At 36.9% G+C, this 21,598-nt stretch overlaps 1 protein-coding gene across 1 annotated transcript; it reads right to left on the minus strand.

Annotated features, from left to right (window-relative positions):
* Positions 1-299: 299 nt before the first annotated feature.
* Positions 300-21,519, minus strand: LOC6551711 (rho GTPase-activating protein gacU). The gene is given in 9 exon segments (XM_026981875.1): positions 300-2,487; positions 4,108-4,173; positions 7,689-7,912; positions 8,239-8,420; positions 8,494-8,601; positions 8,704-9,039; positions 10,663-10,708; positions 14,907-15,427; positions 21,421-21,519. Coding segments are annotated over 8 exon segments (2,184 nt in total). The 5' UTR covers positions 14,984-15,427; positions 21,421-21,519; the 3' UTR covers positions 300-1,342.
* Positions 21,520-21,598: the final 79 nt, after the last annotated feature.

Here is a 21,598-nt window from a genome sequence, read left to right on the forward strand (position 1 = left end):
TGCAAAAAGGATTACGCATATTTTGTAGTTTACAAATTGTGGTTCTCTTTCATTTACTTATGTACCTACACCAAAAAAATATTTGTTGCCTGCAGGTGGAGTGACTGGCCAATTTAGAATTTCGAAAAGTGTGTTAAACAAATATAAGAACACATAGAGGAAAAATAAAAAACAAAGTTAAAACGTTATCCATGCGTTTTCTCGAATTAAGTTTAAGCAATCAAACCAAGTCACTCCTATGATTTTACGTGTGTTTTTCTTTACTTTCGATCGTGTCTCTATATTTTCCTTCATCTTTCCCATTCGGTTTCCTCTGATTTTCGTTTTGACGGGCTATTTATCACGTTTCTTTGTTAGTCGCTTCTTGAATGTTACTTTTTGTTTTTCTTGCTGTTACATGCTCAAGTTGTTTCGTAAAATAAACTAATAAAAAAAATGGATTTCAAAAAAAGTATTTATACTTATTGAAAAAAAAAACATATTCATTATAGCTATGAAAAAAATTGGGTTTGTATTGTAATTTTGTCTGATTCTCTTTCTCCTACTCCTACTCAAGCATACTTCTAGCTAAGTTGTTTGCTTTCGTTTTATATGTATGAATAAACAGCCTGAAAACTTGAGCATGTCCAGTCATTTTAGCCATTTCGTTACGTATAATATAGACAAAAAAATTGGATTTATAAATTATGAAAAAAATAATATGTATTCATATATCTGGATTAACTTCAGCTATAAACATACACGATGGCCGTGTACGTTGTTGCGGCATAGTTCGCGCCAAAAAAATCAGTTTCAGACAGAGAAAAAAAAACAATCGGAGCTTATGTCATCACGCCTATAAGTATGCTATATATTATAGATATATATGTGTGTGTTTGCATAATATATTTTGACGTTTTTCGTTATGATTATACGTTATAAATATGTGACAAAAAAATGTATTTCTCATAGGTTTTTTCTCTAAATTTAAGCAAAAAAAGATCTTCGTCGATTTCCCATTCTATATATATATATATGAATATATATAATTATTTATGATTTGTATACATATACGTGTCTTGCCTTAGTGCTAGTTACAAAAAGAAAAAAAAGATTCCTCCAAAAAAAAAGCACAAAAACCAACTACAACATAAGGGTTAAAGTGAGGAACATAGAAAAAAAAAATAGTAAATTAATTCTTGTGGTTTGAGAACATAAAAATTTGGGTTGTTGTATATGGTTTCGATGGATGCTGATACTACGATGATCAATATAAGGTATTCATAGTTATGTATATATAAATTTTTTATATATAATTTATAATTTGAAGATTGCCTTCATCATACGCTTCTCAACTCTCTGGTTATGTACGCCATAAGAATCCGACATTTGCGGAGTTTGTGGATGATGCCGTTGCCGTTGTTGAAGTGGAAGTTGATGCTGCCGCTGATGTTGTTGATGCTGCTGTGGTGGTGTTGAAGCTGTTGCTAAGATGCAGCTGTTGCAACTTGAGTGTCTGCTGATGCAGTTCTTGTTCAGTCGTCGACATATTAAAACTGAAGTCGTGCTGCGGCGATGTGTGGTGATTATTAGTGTTGTTGGTGTGTTTGCTACAGCTGTCGGTATTGCTGTTTCCAACAACGTTGCTGCTACAGTTCTTGTTGTAATTGCTGCTGCTAGCTGCATTGCTGGAGAAGTTGCTGCTGCCGGCTACATTGCTGGAGAAGCTGCTGCTGCTAGCTGCACTGTTCACAAAGTTGCTGCTGCTAGCTGCATTACTGGTAAAGTTTCCGTTGCTGTTTGTGTAATTGCTGCTGCCAGAAAGATGGTTGGTGAAGTTGCTGCTGCCCGCCGAATTATTGGCAAAGTGGCCACTGCTTGTGGGGTTGTTGGTGAAGTTACTACTGCTAATGGCACCGTTACTGGTGAATGTGCTACCGTTGGTGTAATTGCCAGAAAAACTATTGGAGTGATTGGAATTATTATTGAAGCTATTGTTGTTGCTTACGGCAAGCAACTGATTGCCAAGACTGCTACTGCTGCCATTGTGGTGTGATTGGCGTGATTGTTGTTGAAACGGCGGCGAAGATGGCATAGTCAATGGTTGCTGTTGCTGTGATTGTTGATCCTGCGGTTGTTGCAATTGCAATTGCTCCTGCAGATAGTGAAGAGCAGCAACTCCATTCTGACGTATTGTATTGAAGTTAATGTTATTGGCGTTCGTCGTGTTAATGTTATTATTGCTTCCATTTGGACTTATATTGTGAGCAGCAACATTGCCCAGGCGCTGTTGTTGTGGTTGTTGTTGATGGTATTGCTGGTGGTAAAGTAGCATGTTGCTCTCGTTGCCATTACCATTGCCAATACTATTATTGGAGCTACTGTTGAAGCCCAACGCCTGCTGCTGATGTTGTAGTAGTTGCTGCTGCTGTTGCGGTGTCAATTATAAGTAAGGATAATGGTACTTCCTGCGGTACAATCCGTCAAGCAAATCGGCAAAGTTATCGCCTAGATTGATAAAAGGTGCGAAAGCGAAGAAAAGGTTAAAAAAAACAAACAAAATTTATTAGTATATTGTTTCAATAGTGTTTTAAGGTATCATGCTCTATCTCTATATAAACGAATACATTAGAAAAAAAAAACTTAATATATAACTTATCCCTTCATTCTGGTAGAGCCCTGACTTAACTAGCCTAGGTGAGAGAGATTAATTAGGTTTAGTATTTTTTTTAGAGAGTTTTGTTTGCCTTCTTGTTTTTAGATGGTGTTGGGTTAGTGTTTATTGTTGTTTGTTTTCTTGTATTTTTGTTACTTTTGATTTACATTTAGGGATTTTTTTGTAGTTTTAATTCAAGCTGAAGTTTTGTAATTGCGTTATATTTATTTGTTTTTTGATTACAAAGGTTTTCCCACTCGGTAAGACACACGATTGAAGGGTTTTCGTAATTTTCATTAAACGTGCCATGTTTTCTGTTTCCATTTCAGTTTTTGTGGAACTATTGGGATGGGACGGGAATTGGATTGGTGTTATCAAAATAAATTGATGACTGATCTGGTGATGGTCTATTTATGTGTGTTTTTGTGTTTGTGACTGATCTGTGGGCGTATTTCAAACACTCACATACAAATATTCAAGTGCGTTCAAAGAACATTAGCAAGCAAAACATGTTGTATATAGTTGTTTATAAATATCTAGTTGGAGATTTAAAAAGGTTTTTAGTTTAGTTTAATTTTTTTTAGCGAGAAACATTTACGAACTGGATAACTTTGATGAAGTAACAGGAGTTCGCAGAGCAGACAAAGCAGACTGTTAGGGGATTTTGGATTAAACGATAATCTAATGAAAAACAGTAAACAAAACTTTTCAAACGAGGGGCTCTAAGAGATCTCGGTTTTAGTTTTCATAGGGGTGAATATTAAGCACAAGCAAACACAGGTTTTGTTAGCAATTTAACTCTTGGGAAGGCCAGCATCAGAATTTTAAATTTGTTATTTATTTATTTTTTTGATTCAATTTGAGTTCGAATTGGGTTTTATCTAGAAGTACAATTTTTTTTTTTGGCAGTTTTTCAATTGGAACTTCTCCAAATAGCGTTCTACGTCCCGGAAAGATGCTCCAAATGAAAAAAAAGCGTTTGAGCAAATGCCAAGGAGCCAAAAGTTCAGCCTGGTAACTAAATCCATTTTTTTTAGAGAGAGAGATGGTTTAGTAGCTGGATGATGACATGAGAGAAAGTAATAACGAAAAACATGGCACGCTTTAAAAAGAAAATTCGGCTTCATTGCATGTATTTTTTCATTATAAATATATATTTTATATAGATTGATGAGAAATTTAAAAACTGAAATTGAACATTTATTTTCTGTCTTCTCAATTATGTGGGAGCGCATGAGTGTGCGTGTGTTGTGTGTGTCTGTGTGGGTGTGCTCTCTTCTTGATAGACTCTACTTATATCAATTATAGACTCTGTTATTTGATCTCTCGGCTAGATCTGTCTTAAGGGCTCTCAACAAATAAAAAGCTCTATAATTATTTGCTTTTCTGCAGTAGAAAAACATGAAACTATGCTAGTTTACGACTAGGAGTAGTTAATTAGAAATATAAGTATATAAAAAAGGAATAATTACTATCGAGACCAAAGATAGCATCGCATATAGCATCGAATAATGAGCGTAATTTTTCCATAGCTCCGTCTATAATGAAAAAAGGAACAAAACGAAAAAAAAATTGTACAACTTGGATTAGTTGCGGCGCATATTGAGTTTTTTGTGGGGTTGCTTGGTTTTGGATGAAATGAGGGAATAAATAGATTGTTTATTTTTTTTTTGGTTTATAGAGATTATTCAATTATTAAGATCTTGTCTTTTCTTTGCTTTTAAACATTTCTTTTGTCAACAACAATCAATGAAAATGAGTTAAGTCGGTCGTTTTTCCTTCGGCTGAGGAAGGAAAAGCGATCGGTTCGGGGTTAGTGCGGTGAGTAGATAAAAGTACAATAGAGTATCTACGGCTTGGAAACAACAAATGCGAAATACAATAAGAAACACAAACTACGGTTGAACTTGAAAATGGGAGACCAGTAACTAAAGTCAAGCTAAAAAAATTAAACCAAACTAAAAATGAGTAATTTCAATCCAAACTGTCTTCGGCGAACATTTCCGAAGTTCGAGGATATTCTTGCCATTGATCAGGGGAATGTTAACATCTTTTCACAATGAGCATTGTATTGCAAGGATATCGTTTTACACTTTCACAAGCTTAACACAAAACGTTGCGATCTGGCTGATATTAAAAAATAAAATAATTTAAAATATTAATTTTATAACCTTTTTCCTATTTTTGGTTTTAATTAAATGTGTTATTTTCCCCAAAAACAGCGTTTTTGCATAAAGACCAAAATAAAATCTAATCGTGTTTTTTTTATAGCTATTTTCTAATCAAAATAAAACAATGCAACTGATATTTTGATAAAATGGAAAACAACAACAACAAAAAGCTTTACAAAAATGTAAATTAAGGTTTCAAATAAAAAAATAAATGAAGGGTTAAGCAATATCTACAAATAAGTTCGGATAGGTTTGCACATTTGTTGCTTGGCTTTGGCAGAAATTATTGTAAAGGTAATTATATAAATATATAAAATTGATTCCTTAAATATTCACACTGAAAACACTGACACGGAAAAAAATATAAAAAAAAAATTTGTTATGCGATTTTTCTGATTTTGTTTTTCTGAGAGCACTAGGCAGAGATGAGTAACAAAAAAAAAAACATAGCTTAGCACACAGTTTTCACTTGAAGAAAATGTTATTATGAAATACACTGGCAAAAAAAGTTGAAAAAAAAGTTGTTTTTTTTTGCACTGGAACCGATAAAGGGGTGTATGGGTTCATAGAGAGCGACAACAATATGGGTTTAGTTTCGTGTCTATTTTATCGTTGATATTTCGATCCATTCATAAAAAAAATCACATTAAAAAAATAGAAAAAAAAAATGCAGGTTTATGAGTGGGGTTCTGAGAGGTTCTTTTTTTGAGGGGTGGTTGTGTGACTTTTGGCAGCACCCCGTTATCGTTTCGGTTGAGTGCGCGCATACTTACCATGCGCCTTTCACTTCTTTCTAATCACTTTCACAGTGTCTCTATCTGTCACACAGTCGTCCGCCTCTCTCTGTCTCTTGTGCCTGGGTACTGTAACTGTAACGGAAAATCTGCACTCGCGCTCTCGTTCGTACCCTCTTGCACGCACGCGTGGTAGATGGGGAATGGTGATATTCTGCCGTCTCATTCTCTCGATCCTACACACACACTCGTACACACATACTCACACCAAACACACACACACACAAGGCAGATAAGCAAGATCAAAAATAAAAAAGAAAAACAAAAAAATAGTGAAAGGAGTCTGGGAGAAAAACTTCCCGTTGTGAAGTATATGACATCCAGATGCATCTGGCATTTTCCAACACTGCATTTTTCAAATTAGCTTGAACTTGAAAAAAAATAAAAAAAAATTGCGATTTTGGTTTTTGGTTTTATGTTTGTTTTGCTTTTCGCCTTTTATTATATTCAGTTTCTCTTGTCACACTTTCGGGATCTTGTTTTATATACTTGATTTTTGTTTTGAAATGCTTTCAACGCACTACAAACTAAATAATTATTAAAATTTAACGCTATTTTATAGAATAGGTTTCATATAGAGAAATATATATGTATATCATAAGTATATCTAAATAGGTTTTTTTTTTGTTAATTATTTGTGTTTTTCGTTTTTGTCGATATATGGGATAAAGTTGATGATAGAAGATAGCAGTTGAAAAACAGAAATATTTGGGTTTTCTTGTTTTTTTTTCATGTTGTTTATTTTGCAGTAGATTGTAGTTGTTGTTGTCGCTGGTATAGATGGGCAAATTAAAACCAAAAAAAAAGGCGTGATTTGATTTCAATATTATTGATGCGATCTGAAGATGCTGAAGAGGTAGTGGTTCTAAAAGGGGTTACAGGGTAATGCTCGGCAACGCTTTAGTAATTTTTACTCCTTTAGATTTGTATTTTATATCGAGATTTGTTTTACTTTTATAATTCAGTTCTGATTGCTTGGTTGCAATATTTGTTTTATCATCTGTAGTCTCGCACCAGTCTTTTATGTAAACAGGAAAAAAATTTACCAAAAAAAAAACTTCAGGATCGAAAAAAAATTGCACAATCTCTGCGTTTAAGTGGGGATATATATAATTTTTTTTGTGGGTTATGCTTTTCTTGCTATTTTAGTTAGGTATCGATTCAGTCCTTGGTTGGTTTATCTCTTTGTTGTTAATATATATTTTTCATTATGTGCATTTATATTATTTATATAAAAAAAATTGCTGCTTTATGTTTTATTATTGTGCTGTATCCGGGGGAAAAAAAAAATTTCCACTTTGGAACACACACACATAAAAAAAATTGTTTTAAAAAATGGCTTTTGACCAACACTCCTACGCGAACTTTTCTTCAAGTGCTAGTTTACCGGTATGCTTGGTTCTTTGTGTTTGTGTGTGTGTGTATTTGTGTGTTCTGTTGTTATCAGAGTTGTGAAAGAAAAGCTTAAGATTTAAGCCTAAACAAAAAACGTCAAGATTTCGGTTTTCTATTTAGTTGTAGGTTAGTATCTAAAAATTACTTTTTTTAAGTTTTCCAAATAATTATTTTTAATTTTTTTTAAGAGTTTTGTATTATTTCCAATTACACTAAAAAATTAAAATACAATTCAATCTCTGTTTTTTTTTTATCCAAATATACGACATATATATTAGTATAATATATATGCACTGCGAAATTGCAACAATAAATTGAATCATTTACGTATTACCGAGTTAAGAGCAAATAATAAAACTAAGTATGCATTCGTATTGTTGTTGGTTGTTAGTTAGTGATTTGTTTGTTGTTGGTTGGATTGTTTTACGTAGCCTGCTGTTTTGTTGTTGTTGTTTTTGATAGTAAAATAAAAAAAAAACAAAATTAATCAAGGGGTTCAGATGTAAACACTCTCAAGATTAAGTGGTATATATGTATTCACTATATACCCAGCAGATCGCTCTTGATACTTGTGTGTTGGCTTGTGTGTTTCATCTTGTATTTGTTTCTGGATATTTGTATTTCAGATAAACTTTTTGGCATCGAAATAGGGATGCGAGTTTTGGAAGCGTTGCTGTGATTTTATTGATCTACCTCTGTGCACCATATTGTTGAATCCGGCGGCCATATGTGGTGGCGGTGGTGGTGGCGGCGGTGGGACATTCGGCGCAGCCACGCCCATCTGCGACATAAAGTGGGCCGCCTTCGCCTTGCCGTGCTCCTCGGCCAACCGGACGGACAGCGGCTGCGATCCGCCCTCGGGTATTACGTTGTTCAGTGCCGATATGGCCTCCTGGGCCTCCTCACGCTTGTTGTACCTATATAGTTTGATTTATCGATCAAAATAACACACCGATAGATGATGGCAAATGAGCGATGGTTTATAAAAATGAGAGAAAAGAAAGAAAACACATAATGAGCCGGGTGTCGAAATAATAAGGGAAAAACATAATACAGTTGGCCAAAGGCATTCAATGGTCATTCGAGTCACCAATTCTATACTTCCACAACTTCTAAATGAAATTGTAGTCACAATAGTATAGAACATTGAACTCAGAGAACCTCGATTGTGGGCATAAACAGACCCTTTCTTTAGTCTTCTGATTGCACATCTTAACCATATTACACTATATTGGGCACTCACCGAACAAAGGCCACACCACGAGGACGACCTGTGAGCTTGTCACGCAAGATGTTCTTCTGCACAATGGAACCGTACTTGCCGAAGATCGTGTCCAGCTGATCGTCGGTTATGGTACGCGGCAGATTGGTCACATACAGATTGGTGTCCTTGATCGATTCTCCTCCGGGACGAGCGTAGGAAACCTTTATGAATATAAAATAAGAACGCATTAGATATCTCACTCTTTGGCCTACTGGAGTACTTGAAAGATCTTACCTTGAGCCGCTTGTTGCGTACTGTGATGCCATTCAGTACTTTAATGGCACGCTGCGAGTCCATTTCCGATGTGAAATCCACGAAAGCATAACCAAAACTGTAGCCAGTCTGTGTCGAATGGTAAGTGGGATGGGATTTAATTAGGTTTTGTATTTGATTGAGAATATGGAGCTATCTGATGTATATATGTATTTGGAAAAAGACGCTTACCTTATAGTCTCGCATGATTCTGCACGTGTTGATGGGTCCAATGGCTCTAAAAAGGGCGTACAGCTCGCGATCGGTCATGTCCTGGGGCAAGTAGTTGACAATCAGGTTGGTGTTGCTTGCCCGGGGATCGTTCATGAGATCATCGCTACCGCCGCTGCCCAGCGACAGTCCGCAGAGGTTATTCAGCGAATTGTTGCTGGCCATCGGCGGCAGGTGGCACATGTTGCCGCCCCCAAGATTATTGGCACTCCCACCATTTCCGCCGCTGCCGCCGCAGCCGGGGAAATCATTGTAACCGCGACGCGACGAGGAACTTGGAAATGAAAATTCTGTATCCTGTGGCGAGAACGCATAACGTGACTGTAATCAGATTAACCATACAAAGATATTCTAGTGTTGTGAGAAGGCCTCATTTCGCTTGTCTTGGGGTTGATTATTAGTAGATTGATTGGATTGGATGGTTCGGTTCGGTTCGGTTTGACTGGCTGCTGCTTGGTTGTTATATTTCTCGAGTTCTCGAGATCGATATAGAACACATAATGTACATACATATATCGATTGTTGCTTTCGGGTCAGCAACAACAACACACAACTTGGTTAGTGGATGAGGTGGCGAAGGTTCGGAGTGGCTTAAAACGTAGAAATCTACGACAAAAACGCTAACGGTAACAATATTCCAAATGCAAATCTCCCGAAAAATCGTTACTTCATTGAATTTCATTGGTTAGATTTAAGGGCGTGCTTGAAACTCGAGTGCAGCGATTTTGAATTGTATTTGATTTTTGATTTAAAGCATTAAATCGAAACATTCTCTTGCTTCACTGTACTTCCGTGTGTGTTTTTTGTTTGTGTGAGCTAAACGGCATTCACAGGGTTGCAAAAACCAAAGAAAAAAAACATGGAATTTCAAGAAATGCATAAAATGTTTCTTCCCTTGCTTAGTTTTCTTGAGCTTTTCTTTAGTGTGCTGTGTTAAGTCTGTTTAAGTATTTCTTTGAAGGTGTGTTTTCTGAGGGTCTGTGTCATTGAGGTGGCAGATATACAGTGCGAAGCAAAAATATAATGACAATGGTATTTTTGTTCTTTTTTAATGCGGTTAGGATGAACATGAAGTGAATTTTGTATGGACATAATGCTATGGGTTCTTTTTTTTTATCAATATAGCCTTTCTCGTGTCATCTAATGCCATGATATGAAGTGTATCCAATTTTTTGCTAGTCAGTGTAGTAAAGAGTGCGCAAAACGCAAAACGGAAGCCCAAGCTGAGGCGGAAACGGAAATGGACGCGGAAAGGGAAACGGACAATGTGGCAGGGCGATACCTAAAGAGGTATTTCTATTAAAAAGTGTCTTTGTTTTTCATGGCTCATGCAGGTGAGGTGAGTATTTTTGCTTGGCATTCGTATTTCTGTGTGTTCATTGTTTAGATTATTCTATTTAAGGGTTTTGTATATTTATAAGTTGTTTGTGTTGTCGTTGCTATTTGAGTTTTCTTTGGTTTATGTTTATTTTGTATCTGTTTGTTTAGGTTTTGTTGTTTAATTTGCAAACTTTAAGTTTTTAAATTGACTTTCATCATTATCAATAAACCAAAATGAAATTGTTCAGCATCCATAAAATAATTCAGTTATGTTTTTAGTATTTGTTGGTTATTCAAAAGCGTGTGTCCCCAGAGCGTTCATGAGACAAACTCAATAACATACAACTATTAATAGTAAAAGGCATAAAATTTATATTATTATTATTGTTATGATTATCAAAAACGAAACCGAACAAAACAAAATACAAAAGTCAGTCAATATCAAATGCATTGCCTTGAATTTGGTTTCAAATGAATTGCTTTTTTCTCATCGTTCATTTACTTGATTGCTTTCATGCAATTGAAAATGGAAATTTATCGCTAACAATAATTATAAATTTCAGGCGTAAGAATGAGTATATAAATGTAATGAATACTAACCATTCCGGATGGCAGAGAATGGGACATGCCAAATCCACGCCCACCGCTATAGGATGTATCCATTCCAATTCGTTAGGGAAGAGAAAATAACGATTAGCACTCAGAGAAATGATGGTGTTGTTGGTTATTGGTTCAGGTAAAATACCATTTAAAAATTATCAAAATTATATGTATAAAGCGCAATCTACTATATATTAATTAGCTATTTTGAAAATATCTTTAAAATGATTAAGAAATGTTTTGGCGCTGGATGATTTGACGATTCTTTTCTTACTACTAACTTAGGCTTACGACTAATGTGTTTTAAAAACTTGCTGCAGAGTACATGCAGTAAGTCATAAGACTTAGGTTTAATTTTAATGAGAAAACCATTAAATATTCATAAAAAAAAACAGAGAAATATTAATCCGGAGATTCTGCAGATTCTTGGAGAATATAACGTAGCCTGACCCTTCAAACGATCCCTCAGTTATATTCAACCGTAAATACTGCAAAACCCCGTTTGCCTTAAGATGAAAACATAGTTTCCACTTTAAATATTGGCACTTAGAAAAAACATGATGTATTTTTTTTGTACTTTCGAATCACCGAAAAAAAAGAAAAAAAATAATCATGGGACTATACTAGTAACCCATTGTTTATTTCCAATATCGGACACTTTGTGTTGGAGCACATTTTCACTTTAAAAAAATAAAAAAAAATATATCACTTTTGGCACTTTTTTTATCACATTAACAAAAAAAGGGATTAGGGACTTTTAATAGTTTCGGACATCGCAGTCTCTTCCCACGTCGAATTTTGACTGCAGATCAGATGTAGTTCATACGGTTAGGTCTAAGTTAGGGCTTATATTGATTTTTATAGTATTTTATAAGCTGTTTCCCCAATATTTCTCCATTATATTATATATTTGGTTTTTGCCTTTGGCTATAAGAGTCTTAGAGTCTTGTTACTTACAGGGCTTTGGAGGTGTCCTCGATTCAAAAACATTGCGTTTCGATGGCGAGGAGACCATGGGGGGCGGAGCTGGCGCGTTTGCCCCCCCGTGCAAATTAAAACTACATAATATCTAAAGAGTCAGTGAGTGTCTTTCGCTTTTCGGTGATAATGGTGGCTGCTTCTTTCTGGGCTGTGGAAAAAAATGTCTACACACGATTAAATTCAGCTGCGGTACAACGTCGATGATGGGCGTTACATAATTTTTGCTAGAAGGGGGTTTTGGTTCTTGTTTATGAGTTGGGTGTTTTTCTGGGGTATGTGTGTTTGTGTGGGCTGGATGTTTTAAATTTCACTATATGTACGAAAAAAAAAAGTGAGACTGAGAAATCTCAAATACTCGCTGGCAAGGTCACACTAATTTCATGAGCTTGTTTTCATTTTGCACAATAAAAAAAAGGTGAGATACAAAAGTCTCAATTACTCCTTGAAAAAGTTACGCTGTTGTTTTCTTGTTCTTTTGCCATTTTGCTTTTGTTTTTATATTGCACAGTAAAAAAAAGTAAAAAAAAGTGTCACTAAAAAATCTCAAATATGCGCTGACAAGGTCACTCTGCGCTGGTGTTGATTGTTGACATTGTTGATTGATGCGATGCTGCTTCTGCTGCTGCTCTGCTTGCGGTTTGATGTATTAGTATTTGTAGTTTTGCTCGGCATTTTATGACCTTTTGCAAATGTTGCATTTGCATTTGCTTTATGGGTTTTACTCATTTCTGCTGATACTCTCGCAAGAGGAAGGGAGATGGTCAGCATAGGGATTCAGAGAGTGAGAGAACTTTGGGGGGTAAAGGCAATTTGTCGGCTATATGCATTGGGATATGTTAGGGCCTTAGGGATTGGGGGGTAAGAGTGAGAGCGAGATGGCGACGCAATAACCACAACAACAACCGGTGCTTAAGGCTAGTTATAAACTGTAAAATCTCCCAACACATGCGTGGAAAAAGGACAACCATACGTACATAACTTAAGGCTACTGCATGTCAAGGTCCTGACACAATATTCGCAAAGCACGTGATGCACTAAATTTGGAGAGGGCGCCCTTTTGTGGCTGCTCTGTTTACATTTCATCGACTGCTGTATAAAGTGCCATAAATTATACGACCCCAAAAAAGGGGAAAGAAGAAGCAGCGCATATAAATGTCACGAATGACGCTGCTTCTGCATTTTCTCCATTTTTTCGCCATCTATTTTATGCCCTAGGAATATCATTATAGAAATCAGACCACTTCTTGACCCCGCTTTTCATATTTTTTGTTGGGTTTTTTTTGGCAGCAAAAAACAGTCAATTTGTCATTTCTTAGGCAAAACTTAAGGCTTACGTTCTAATTGAAGATCTGGCGATGGAAGATATATGGATAATGCGAGGCGAGAAAAAAAAACTGACCGAAAAAAACGAAACAAAATGCATTTAAGGCAACAAAAATAACTATTTATTTGTTGGTACAGTTACGCCAAGCAGTAAGTGTGGAACAGAGAAAAAAAAGAGATAAAAGAGAGAGGTAGAGTTTTAAGAACATTTACCGGTACATTGTGAGACTGTTTAGGTTGCACAATCCGCCCGATGAGAACGTTTTTAGGCCGTTTCTATAATCCTCTTGCCACAAACGAATTGCCCAGATACGGATACATGTATCTGCCTTGTTTTACGCGTGTATATGTAAGAAATATATCAAGTTTCGATTCCAAGCGGAATCAAAACGCTTCTGATGGCCCAAACATGGCGCGCGTTCGGTCTTTGTAAATGCAGTTCGATCTTATAAATGGTTAATGTGTATATATATATAATATATATATCAATATGGAAGATTGCGTTACTTTACGTTGTTTCACGTTGATCGGTTAACATTTTTGCATATTGCTTATCTTTTATCACATACAACTGTAAATATAGGACAAAAATAAAGCATGTCGCGATTACGAAAACACGCAGACGACGATCAGCTGATTCAAAGTGAAAGTGTGTGCGAGTGTGGGATAAATGCGAGCGCATGAATGTATGCTATGAAAAATGGCACAACGCAAACGTAACAACTAGATCGAACGATTTATATGGTAGATACAGCTAATGAGGGGATTACTATGTAATTAAAAAAATAACATCTTTTTTTATAGGGGTTTGCTTGGAAGGAAATGAACGTTTTCTAAGAAAAAACAAACAATGAATTTTCAATTGGGAGCGGAGCTTTTCAGGGGCGGGCTGTCACTCACAAGGGGGTTTCCCCTTAAAACGATTGACTGTTTTTTGCTGCTCTGGTTCGCTATCAATGTGTTTTGTGTGTTCGTTTGTGTTAATTGCCTTTTGTATTTAATCGATTATTGGTTTTCTATTATCATTGATTGCACCATCTAGCACATGTAACATTTAATTATACTTATATAAATCCTCCTTGTTGTTGCTGCGGTTATTGTTATCCATTCCTGTGGCTGTTCTCGTTGTTTTTCTTTCTTTCTCTGATAATATCAGAGCGCAAAAATAAAACAAAGAATCAAGTGAACTAAAAACTAAACAATGTGTTGGTGTGTGAATGTGAAATGAATAGGGGGAAGAACACCACCTAATATGATTTTCTTTTCTTTTTTTCTTTGCCAGCGACATCGACAGCAAATCGATAACAATCTCAAGATCTTATCGACTGGCAATCGACATCCTTCCCTGCACAAATACCAATGCACATATGCCGACAAGTGTTGCTAGTAAAAGAGATTTCAAACAAGCAAAAAAAATGTTTACTATCATAACCAATAAATCTAGGTCTAAACGAAATATTAACGTTGACTGCAAACTATTTTCCAGCAACAAGGAATTTTTTTCTTCGTACAAACTATTCAAAAAAAAGGTTGGTTTGGTCTTTTGTTCGTTCGCCAAAGAGATCTGGGTAGCAAAAAAATTAGGTAAACACTGTATCATCCTTACGTTTTGTGTGTTATATGTGTGGGAAAGAATTGGCGGAAGGGAAGTGGGAATGGGGATAGGGACTAGGGTACTACAGTCGAAATTCTCTAGCATAGAAATATTTATCGAAACGATTCGCAAAGCTATATGCATTACATATTTACTACATTTGTCACAGTATATCAATGAAAACAAAAATATTGAAAATAGTAGAAAGGGGACTTTAATAGTTTTAAAACTTTCAAGAGAAGTTCGACTGAATGTTTGAGTTTGAAATTCGAATGGGAATCAAGATCAAACACAAAAGTTATGGATGTGGCTGACGAAACGTAAGAACTCAAGTTTAAAAATTTACCTCGACTTGTTGTTGTAGCCATATGGGGGATAACCACCGTTATTATTGTTACTACCCGGATTATTGTTGCCGTACATATCCTGAGAGTTGCGAGTGTGTTTTTCGAATCAACAAAAGTTACACCCTCGATCGAAGGTGAGTTTTGGTTTTAAGGGAAAAGGATGATGAGGTGAGTTGGAGTTTAGTTGAGTTGAGGCTAAGAACGATGATCGATTCGATCGATCTCTTCCTCGACTTTCAATTGTTTTGGCGCTCAGCGCTCTCAGCTGGCCTGCTGCTGTCGTTGTTGTTGTTTTCCTGCTGCTTCTCTTCTGCCTCTGTTCAACTTTCTTGTGTTGTACTAATATTGCTGTTGCTCTTTTGTGTTCTTTTTACATGTGTGCACGCACACTCTGCTTTCCTCTCTTAAGTCCTATGGGTTTTTTCTCTTAGTGTGTGCTTATTTTTGCTGTTCTTGTAGGCGCGCTGTTGTAGTTGTTGTAGTAGTTGAAGAGTTGATAGAGTTGTTGTTGTTGTTGGTACTAAGAGTTGATTGATTCGATTTAGTTTAGATTCAATTGAATTTCCCTTATCTTGGGGGAGGGGAGGGGGTTGAATGGTGGTTCTACATTTATACGATGGCAATAAAAACATGACAAAGACGTGAATTGTGTGCTGCGCGATTCAATGAACGAAATATAATGAAAAACCAATAACTAAATAGAGAGAAGCTCCGTAAATCGTTCCACGCATTGAGCTGAATTTATATGTGTGTGAGTGTTTAAAACTAGAGTTGTCAAGCGTCAAGAAAAATCAATGTATTCATTTGAATACATTGCATGTAGCTATTGTTTACAAGTAGATACCCAAAAAATATACACAAACATAATAATTTTTTTGAAACACTTAAAAATATACTTAATAAAGACTTAAATCTTTAACACATTGCATACAGTCGCTGATCCAGGGTTGCCCTACCATAAGTTAAAGCAAACGATTTCTTAAAACAAGTAACTAGCATAATAAGATGCGCATTTATACAATAATTTGACTAGCAATCAAGTGACTGAATAGAACACGACATACCTGGCCATCTTAAAGTTATAGTAGGACGACATGGTCGAACAGGGAGTCACAGTATCGAAATTGAAATCCATAATGGGATAATCACAATGTTAAGTTTTTCAACCAATTGAATGTAAGACACACAACAAATCACAAGATCACAGGACACAAGTTGGACTTGTCACGAGTGGAACTCAACTGAAGAGGTCCTGCGGGCCATCGATCTATTTAAGGATCGTCGGAGGGGTTCCGAGCGAGTGGGCGGTGGCTGGGTGGCAGGTAGAAGATCGAAGGAGGCAAGGTGCGCGTGCCAGTCGCGTGGGCTACCTAAGATCCCGCTAGGAAGTGTGCCAGGCGTACTTTCTTGGGTGGCCGGCTGCATCTCGCGGATCCCCGATACCCGGATCGCGGATCTTCGCAGGCAGGCAGATGTTCCGCATTCTCGGAAGCTGGATGCCGGCAAGGTGATAGCCCTATTTTTTGGGCCGTTGGGTGGAAAACGCCGAAAGGTGGAACGTGGCAAGCTGCAACCGGCAAGCTGCAAGTTAATTACTTGGAAGCAAGCTGCATTTTGTATCGCTACCCGACTTAATTTCCGTTGAATATGTTATAGTCCTTAGGTACTAAGACTCCTAGAAAGTATCAAACTTCCACTTTATGACGGCATATCAAATTGAATTATTAATTAAATTTCAGTCTGAGCATGGGCAATCAAAACGTAATCAGTTATTGAACCAATAACAGCACAACACTATTTGCATATCGAATCAATCATCAGTAAATATCTATTGCCTTTTAATTACATAAATATATCAGTAATTAAAACTCTGCTATTCTACTCAAATTCTAATCAAGAAAAAATTCATTTATCCATTTTACTATTAAATATAAATCCTGCAAAGAGTCACATCGCTATTAACTATAGATCCCCATTAACATAATCCCCACCATAAATAACCCATTATAGGTCCTATTTTCCTGCAGGCCAATTGCAGCTGCCTTTTTGCTCGGATTTCAGACAGGGGCAGGTGAAAATGCAGATTTACCTCCCCCGCTTATAAAAATGCCGGGTGGAAAAAATAGAGCTGCCCAAAATACAAAATACCAGGAACTGAGATTGCAGGAAAATTCGTTGCCAATTTTTCAACAGAAACTTTAAGACAGTCAAGGTGTTTGGTTCACTCTAATCGAGCATTTGGTTTACTTACACTACATAATATCCTGCATTTTCCATAATTAAAAACTAAGTTTACTTGATACTCGGTGAAGTTAAAGTATGTACAAAGTGGTAATTTAGTTGTGGTATAAAGTTTGAAGAAATTCGTATTTTAATAATCATGGCTTACAATTGAGTGCACTAAATAATTAATTTGAATCAGTTGCATTGTACCAGATAGAATTTTCGTCTACGCAGAATGTCTATGAACTCACTTCCAATCTAATCAAGTAATATTTCCAATAAGCCCAAGCAGGAAGCAAATCCATTGGATACTATATACCTATGTATTCGTCCTACGCTTGGGATCCCCCAGCAAAGGAAATAAAAGAAAGAGGCAATTTTTCTTATTTTAAGGAAGCAAAAGAGGAACCAAAACTTTTGGCCAACAGAGAACAAGGAAAATGGAAAAGACGAAGCTGGGGAGAAGAGGAGCCAGAGAAAACGAGGGCAGCCAAACGATGGCGAAAAATTGGGCGGCGGGAAAGTGGGTGGGGCGGCCTAAATCGCATTGGGTCGCTCAGAAACATAAAAACCAGAATAAAAGCCGGGTGGAATGGGGTGGTATGGTCACCAAATTCGAGGGCTGCTCTTTTCCCATGTACAATATACAACAAATGCCGAAAAAAAAGAAAGGAAAACAGAAGCCCAGGGAAGGAAAATGAAAATATGTAGAGACATATATAAAACAGCGTGTGTACCTCGCTTTCCAGCGTGAAAACGGAAAATGCGGAAATAGAGAAATGAAAAGCGTCACAGGCTGTGAATTCGGGAAAGGCAAAAGGAAAGAAGGAAAATACAATACAGGGTAACCTGAAGGTCGGTCTCTCTCCAAAAATGGGAGAGCCCAGAAATGAAAGAAAATCCAAACACAAGTAATTGAGTACCACAGTCCCATAGACTTTCCATATGCAGATGGGTGAAAGCTAAATCACTGTGAAATCAAGCACCAAATCAAACAAAAGAAAGTCCAGCACGCACAAAACCATTTGGTAATAATATATCCAAGGATGGTACTCGTATTGAAACTTTAAAAATATCTACTTTCAAAACCATTTCAAAATATTGAAATAGTATTTGATATTTGTAACTGTTAAATAATTCAACTTAGTAAATAATAATGCAATGACACACAAGTTCAGTGAATAATTGAGAAAGACTCTGTACTTCACAGTAATATATGTAAAAAAAAAAATGTAGCCATTCGTTGACACCATTTAGCAGGCATTTTTCAACAGTGTACGGGGGAAAGAGAGGGAGAAAGCGCCAGCGAATTGTAAAGCAATAACAAAATGCTAGAAAACTTTACAGTATGATAACAGTAGTCGGCTAATTTGGAGCACAGTTGTGTAAATAGAGCAGCACTATTATGCACTGCTCGCTTGAACGTGTGTGCGAAACAGCTGATATAAGCCCATTTAAGTACATGAGCTAATATGTACATCTAGATACGTATATCCAAAGATATGTATGCATGTGCACATCTCTGCGTCTAACAGTCGCTCAGCTGGGTAAGTGAGTCATGCACCCGCATGCATGAATGGATCTCGGTCTGGAAACAAAATCATAACGGCATTGCCAGAAACAATTGAACGATACATCGAACATTCCAGCTGATCGCCAGCTTGGATTGTTGTTATACTGCTGTTATTGCTATTTCAAGTGTATCCAAAATCGTATGTGTGTATGTTTTTCAAAACATTGAGCGAGCTTAAGTACAGTGGACACTTGACACATGCTCGTATTTAATTCTGTTCATATTAAATATTAAATACATTTTACTTGAATGCATTGCATGAGGAACACACAAAGCTACAGAATTGCCTTTCTGATTTACATATCAAGATACAGTGTTTTAATGTGATGCTAAGCAGTTGCATTATCTGGCGACCACTGTGGGGAAGCTTTTAATGATTAAAGACCAAATAAGGTTTAAAACGGGGTGCAACGATCATGGTAATTGTGTAACGTGCCATTTGAGCAAGGGAATGACCTCAGTGGAATGCAGAAAGCTGAATTACGAGTGTTGGGGGAGGTGGGGGTACTTGCTGCCACCATTCCAATATTCCAATACGTTTTAACCGAACGATCGTTGCGACGCGACGTCATTGCCAACAGCAAGAAGGGGAATGACCCAAGGAGAGGCGGAGATGAAGAGAAGAGCAGATAAATGCAGCTGCCCCCTCCTCTCCTCACCCTCCAGCCAGCTGCAACTTGGAAAACAAAAAATACGGCAGCTGAACGTGCGAGAGAGACAACAGCAGAGAGCAATGCGAACGTTTTTCCCTTGCGCTCTCTACCTGCCTGGAAATATCCTAGATCCCTGATCTTCAATGGAAAAAGGAGAGCCATAAAACTAAAAGGCGCGTGTCGCTAATGAGGATCTTTTAAATTATGTGTCGTTAACTAAAGCTATATAAACACGCATCGAAGAATTGACAATTATTTTAATTGCAGAAGCTGTGTGGAACTCCAAAATTTGCCATATCTTATCCAGGGGCACACATGTAAGCCAAAACAGGGAAAAACAAGAACACGTTGCTTTCAACGATAACAGCTGGCAATGCCGTCGACGTATGGCGCTCGCCACAGTCGACCACCAACAAATAGGTCTGTATTTATCGAGCTGAAAATTTTATCCAAAACTCTTCTGAATCATAAGAACCGACATTCTAAATTGTTTCTAAGAAGCGATTGAAGTGTGAAAAATATTTAATTAACATGGAAATTATTATTTAGACAATTCAACGCTTTTAAATATAGTCTGTTTTTACTTTCATACATTTATTGGATTTACAATAAAAGACGTCCATTTTATCGACTGCAATTTAAGAACTCCACTTAATGCGCAGCAAAAAGCACATGGTGGCACATTTGGCGAAACAGGAAGTAATATGTATACAGGATAAGCGTAAATGTAGGTAGTCAAGATGCAGCGGAACTAAAGGAAGTGGAAAAAGGAGACGCAATAAAAACTCAGGTACTCCGCGAAATCTATACCAGAGTTTTCGACCCTTTACATCTGGACGCGACTGTATGCATGTGTATTGTTGCCTTTTTCACCCACTTTTTATATCTTTAACTGCCCTTGGGTTTCTCTTGTCGTTTCTTTGCTCAAAAAAGCTGTTTATATACGAACTAAAAACTTACCCAGAGTTTTGGTTATTATTATTTATTTAGAGTCTAGAAGGGAAAACAAAAGAATTAAGCACTCACACACACGCTGGTGTATGTACACAAACATACATATGTACATTTCCTAACCACTTACTGTTTTACAATGTATGTATATATGATTTTTGGGCGATGTTTTCATGTTGCTATGTACTACACAACTGTAACGGCAACAGAAAAAAAAAGAAAAAACAAAGTGTAAGCCAAGCGCTTAAATCGCCTTGGGTGTGTGTGTGCGCGTTTCTGAGTTTGCGGGTATATACACGCACGCTCTCTCACGTAGGCGCAACGCACACACGCACATATATACATGCGAATGACGAAGCCGCAAACACAGGAAAAAAAATAGTACATGAAGTAACAACAACAGCAACGAGTGATTGGGAGAGAGAGAGAGCGAGCGAAAACGGCTTTGTTTTTGCTTTTGCTGTTGTTGCTAGTGGTGGGAAATGCTGAATGGAATTTTACAACATGTTTTCGGCTCGTTAATCGTTTTTGCACTCTACTTTCAGCTCAATAACTTCGAAAAAAAAATCATATACAGCAAAAAAATAAGAAACAAAAACAGCGAGTATCTGTATACTGCTCTTTACTCGCTCTAGTCCATAGACGTACATATGTATGGATTTGAGGCCAACAAAAAAAAATAACATGTATAACTTGAAAAAAGAAAATAAAAACTCCAAAAATGCTTGCTTTTTGGTAATTGTACGACTACAATTGCGATATGATCTATGCGCATTTTCACAATGTCTGCGTGTTTTCCACTATAATTTTCTCTCCACTTTTCTCTTTTTGCGTTTGTTCATTTCATTTCGCTTCTTTATATACACTTCACGTCACGCTAGAAACCCTGTGTATGTATGTATATAAATATATGTACATGCTGCAGTGTCTCTGTGTGTGTGTGTATTGTTTTTTCGCTGAGGGTTTTTTTCACACACTTATTCTTTAGCTACACCGATTGCATTGGGCACACAAAACATCGTCTTTGTCGTGTTTTTTCCAAACGTTTCAACTTATTCACTTGGTACGTGGGGCTGATTTACGTGGCGAGTGTTGGGAGCAAAGAAAAATTACCAGAAAAAAATTCACTGCGCGACTTTCCTCCTTGGGCAACAACAAAGCAGTGTGCACGTTTCGCGTGTGTCGGGCAATTTATGCTATTGGTTCTGGGTGGCGTTAGGGTGCGCCGAACGCACTATTGGCATTTTGTCTGGACACGCGTCTGGTCACACTGGTCATTTCCTGCTCAACA

This window comes from Drosophila erecta, unplaced genomic scaffold, assembly GCF_003286155.1.
Source record: "Drosophila erecta strain 14021-0224.00,06,07 unplaced genomic scaffold, DereRS2 tig00000126-arrow-pilon, whole genome shotgun sequence".
In the NCBI taxonomy this organism is placed as follows: Eukaryota; Metazoa; Arthropoda; class Insecta; order Diptera; family Drosophilidae; genus Drosophila; species Drosophila erecta.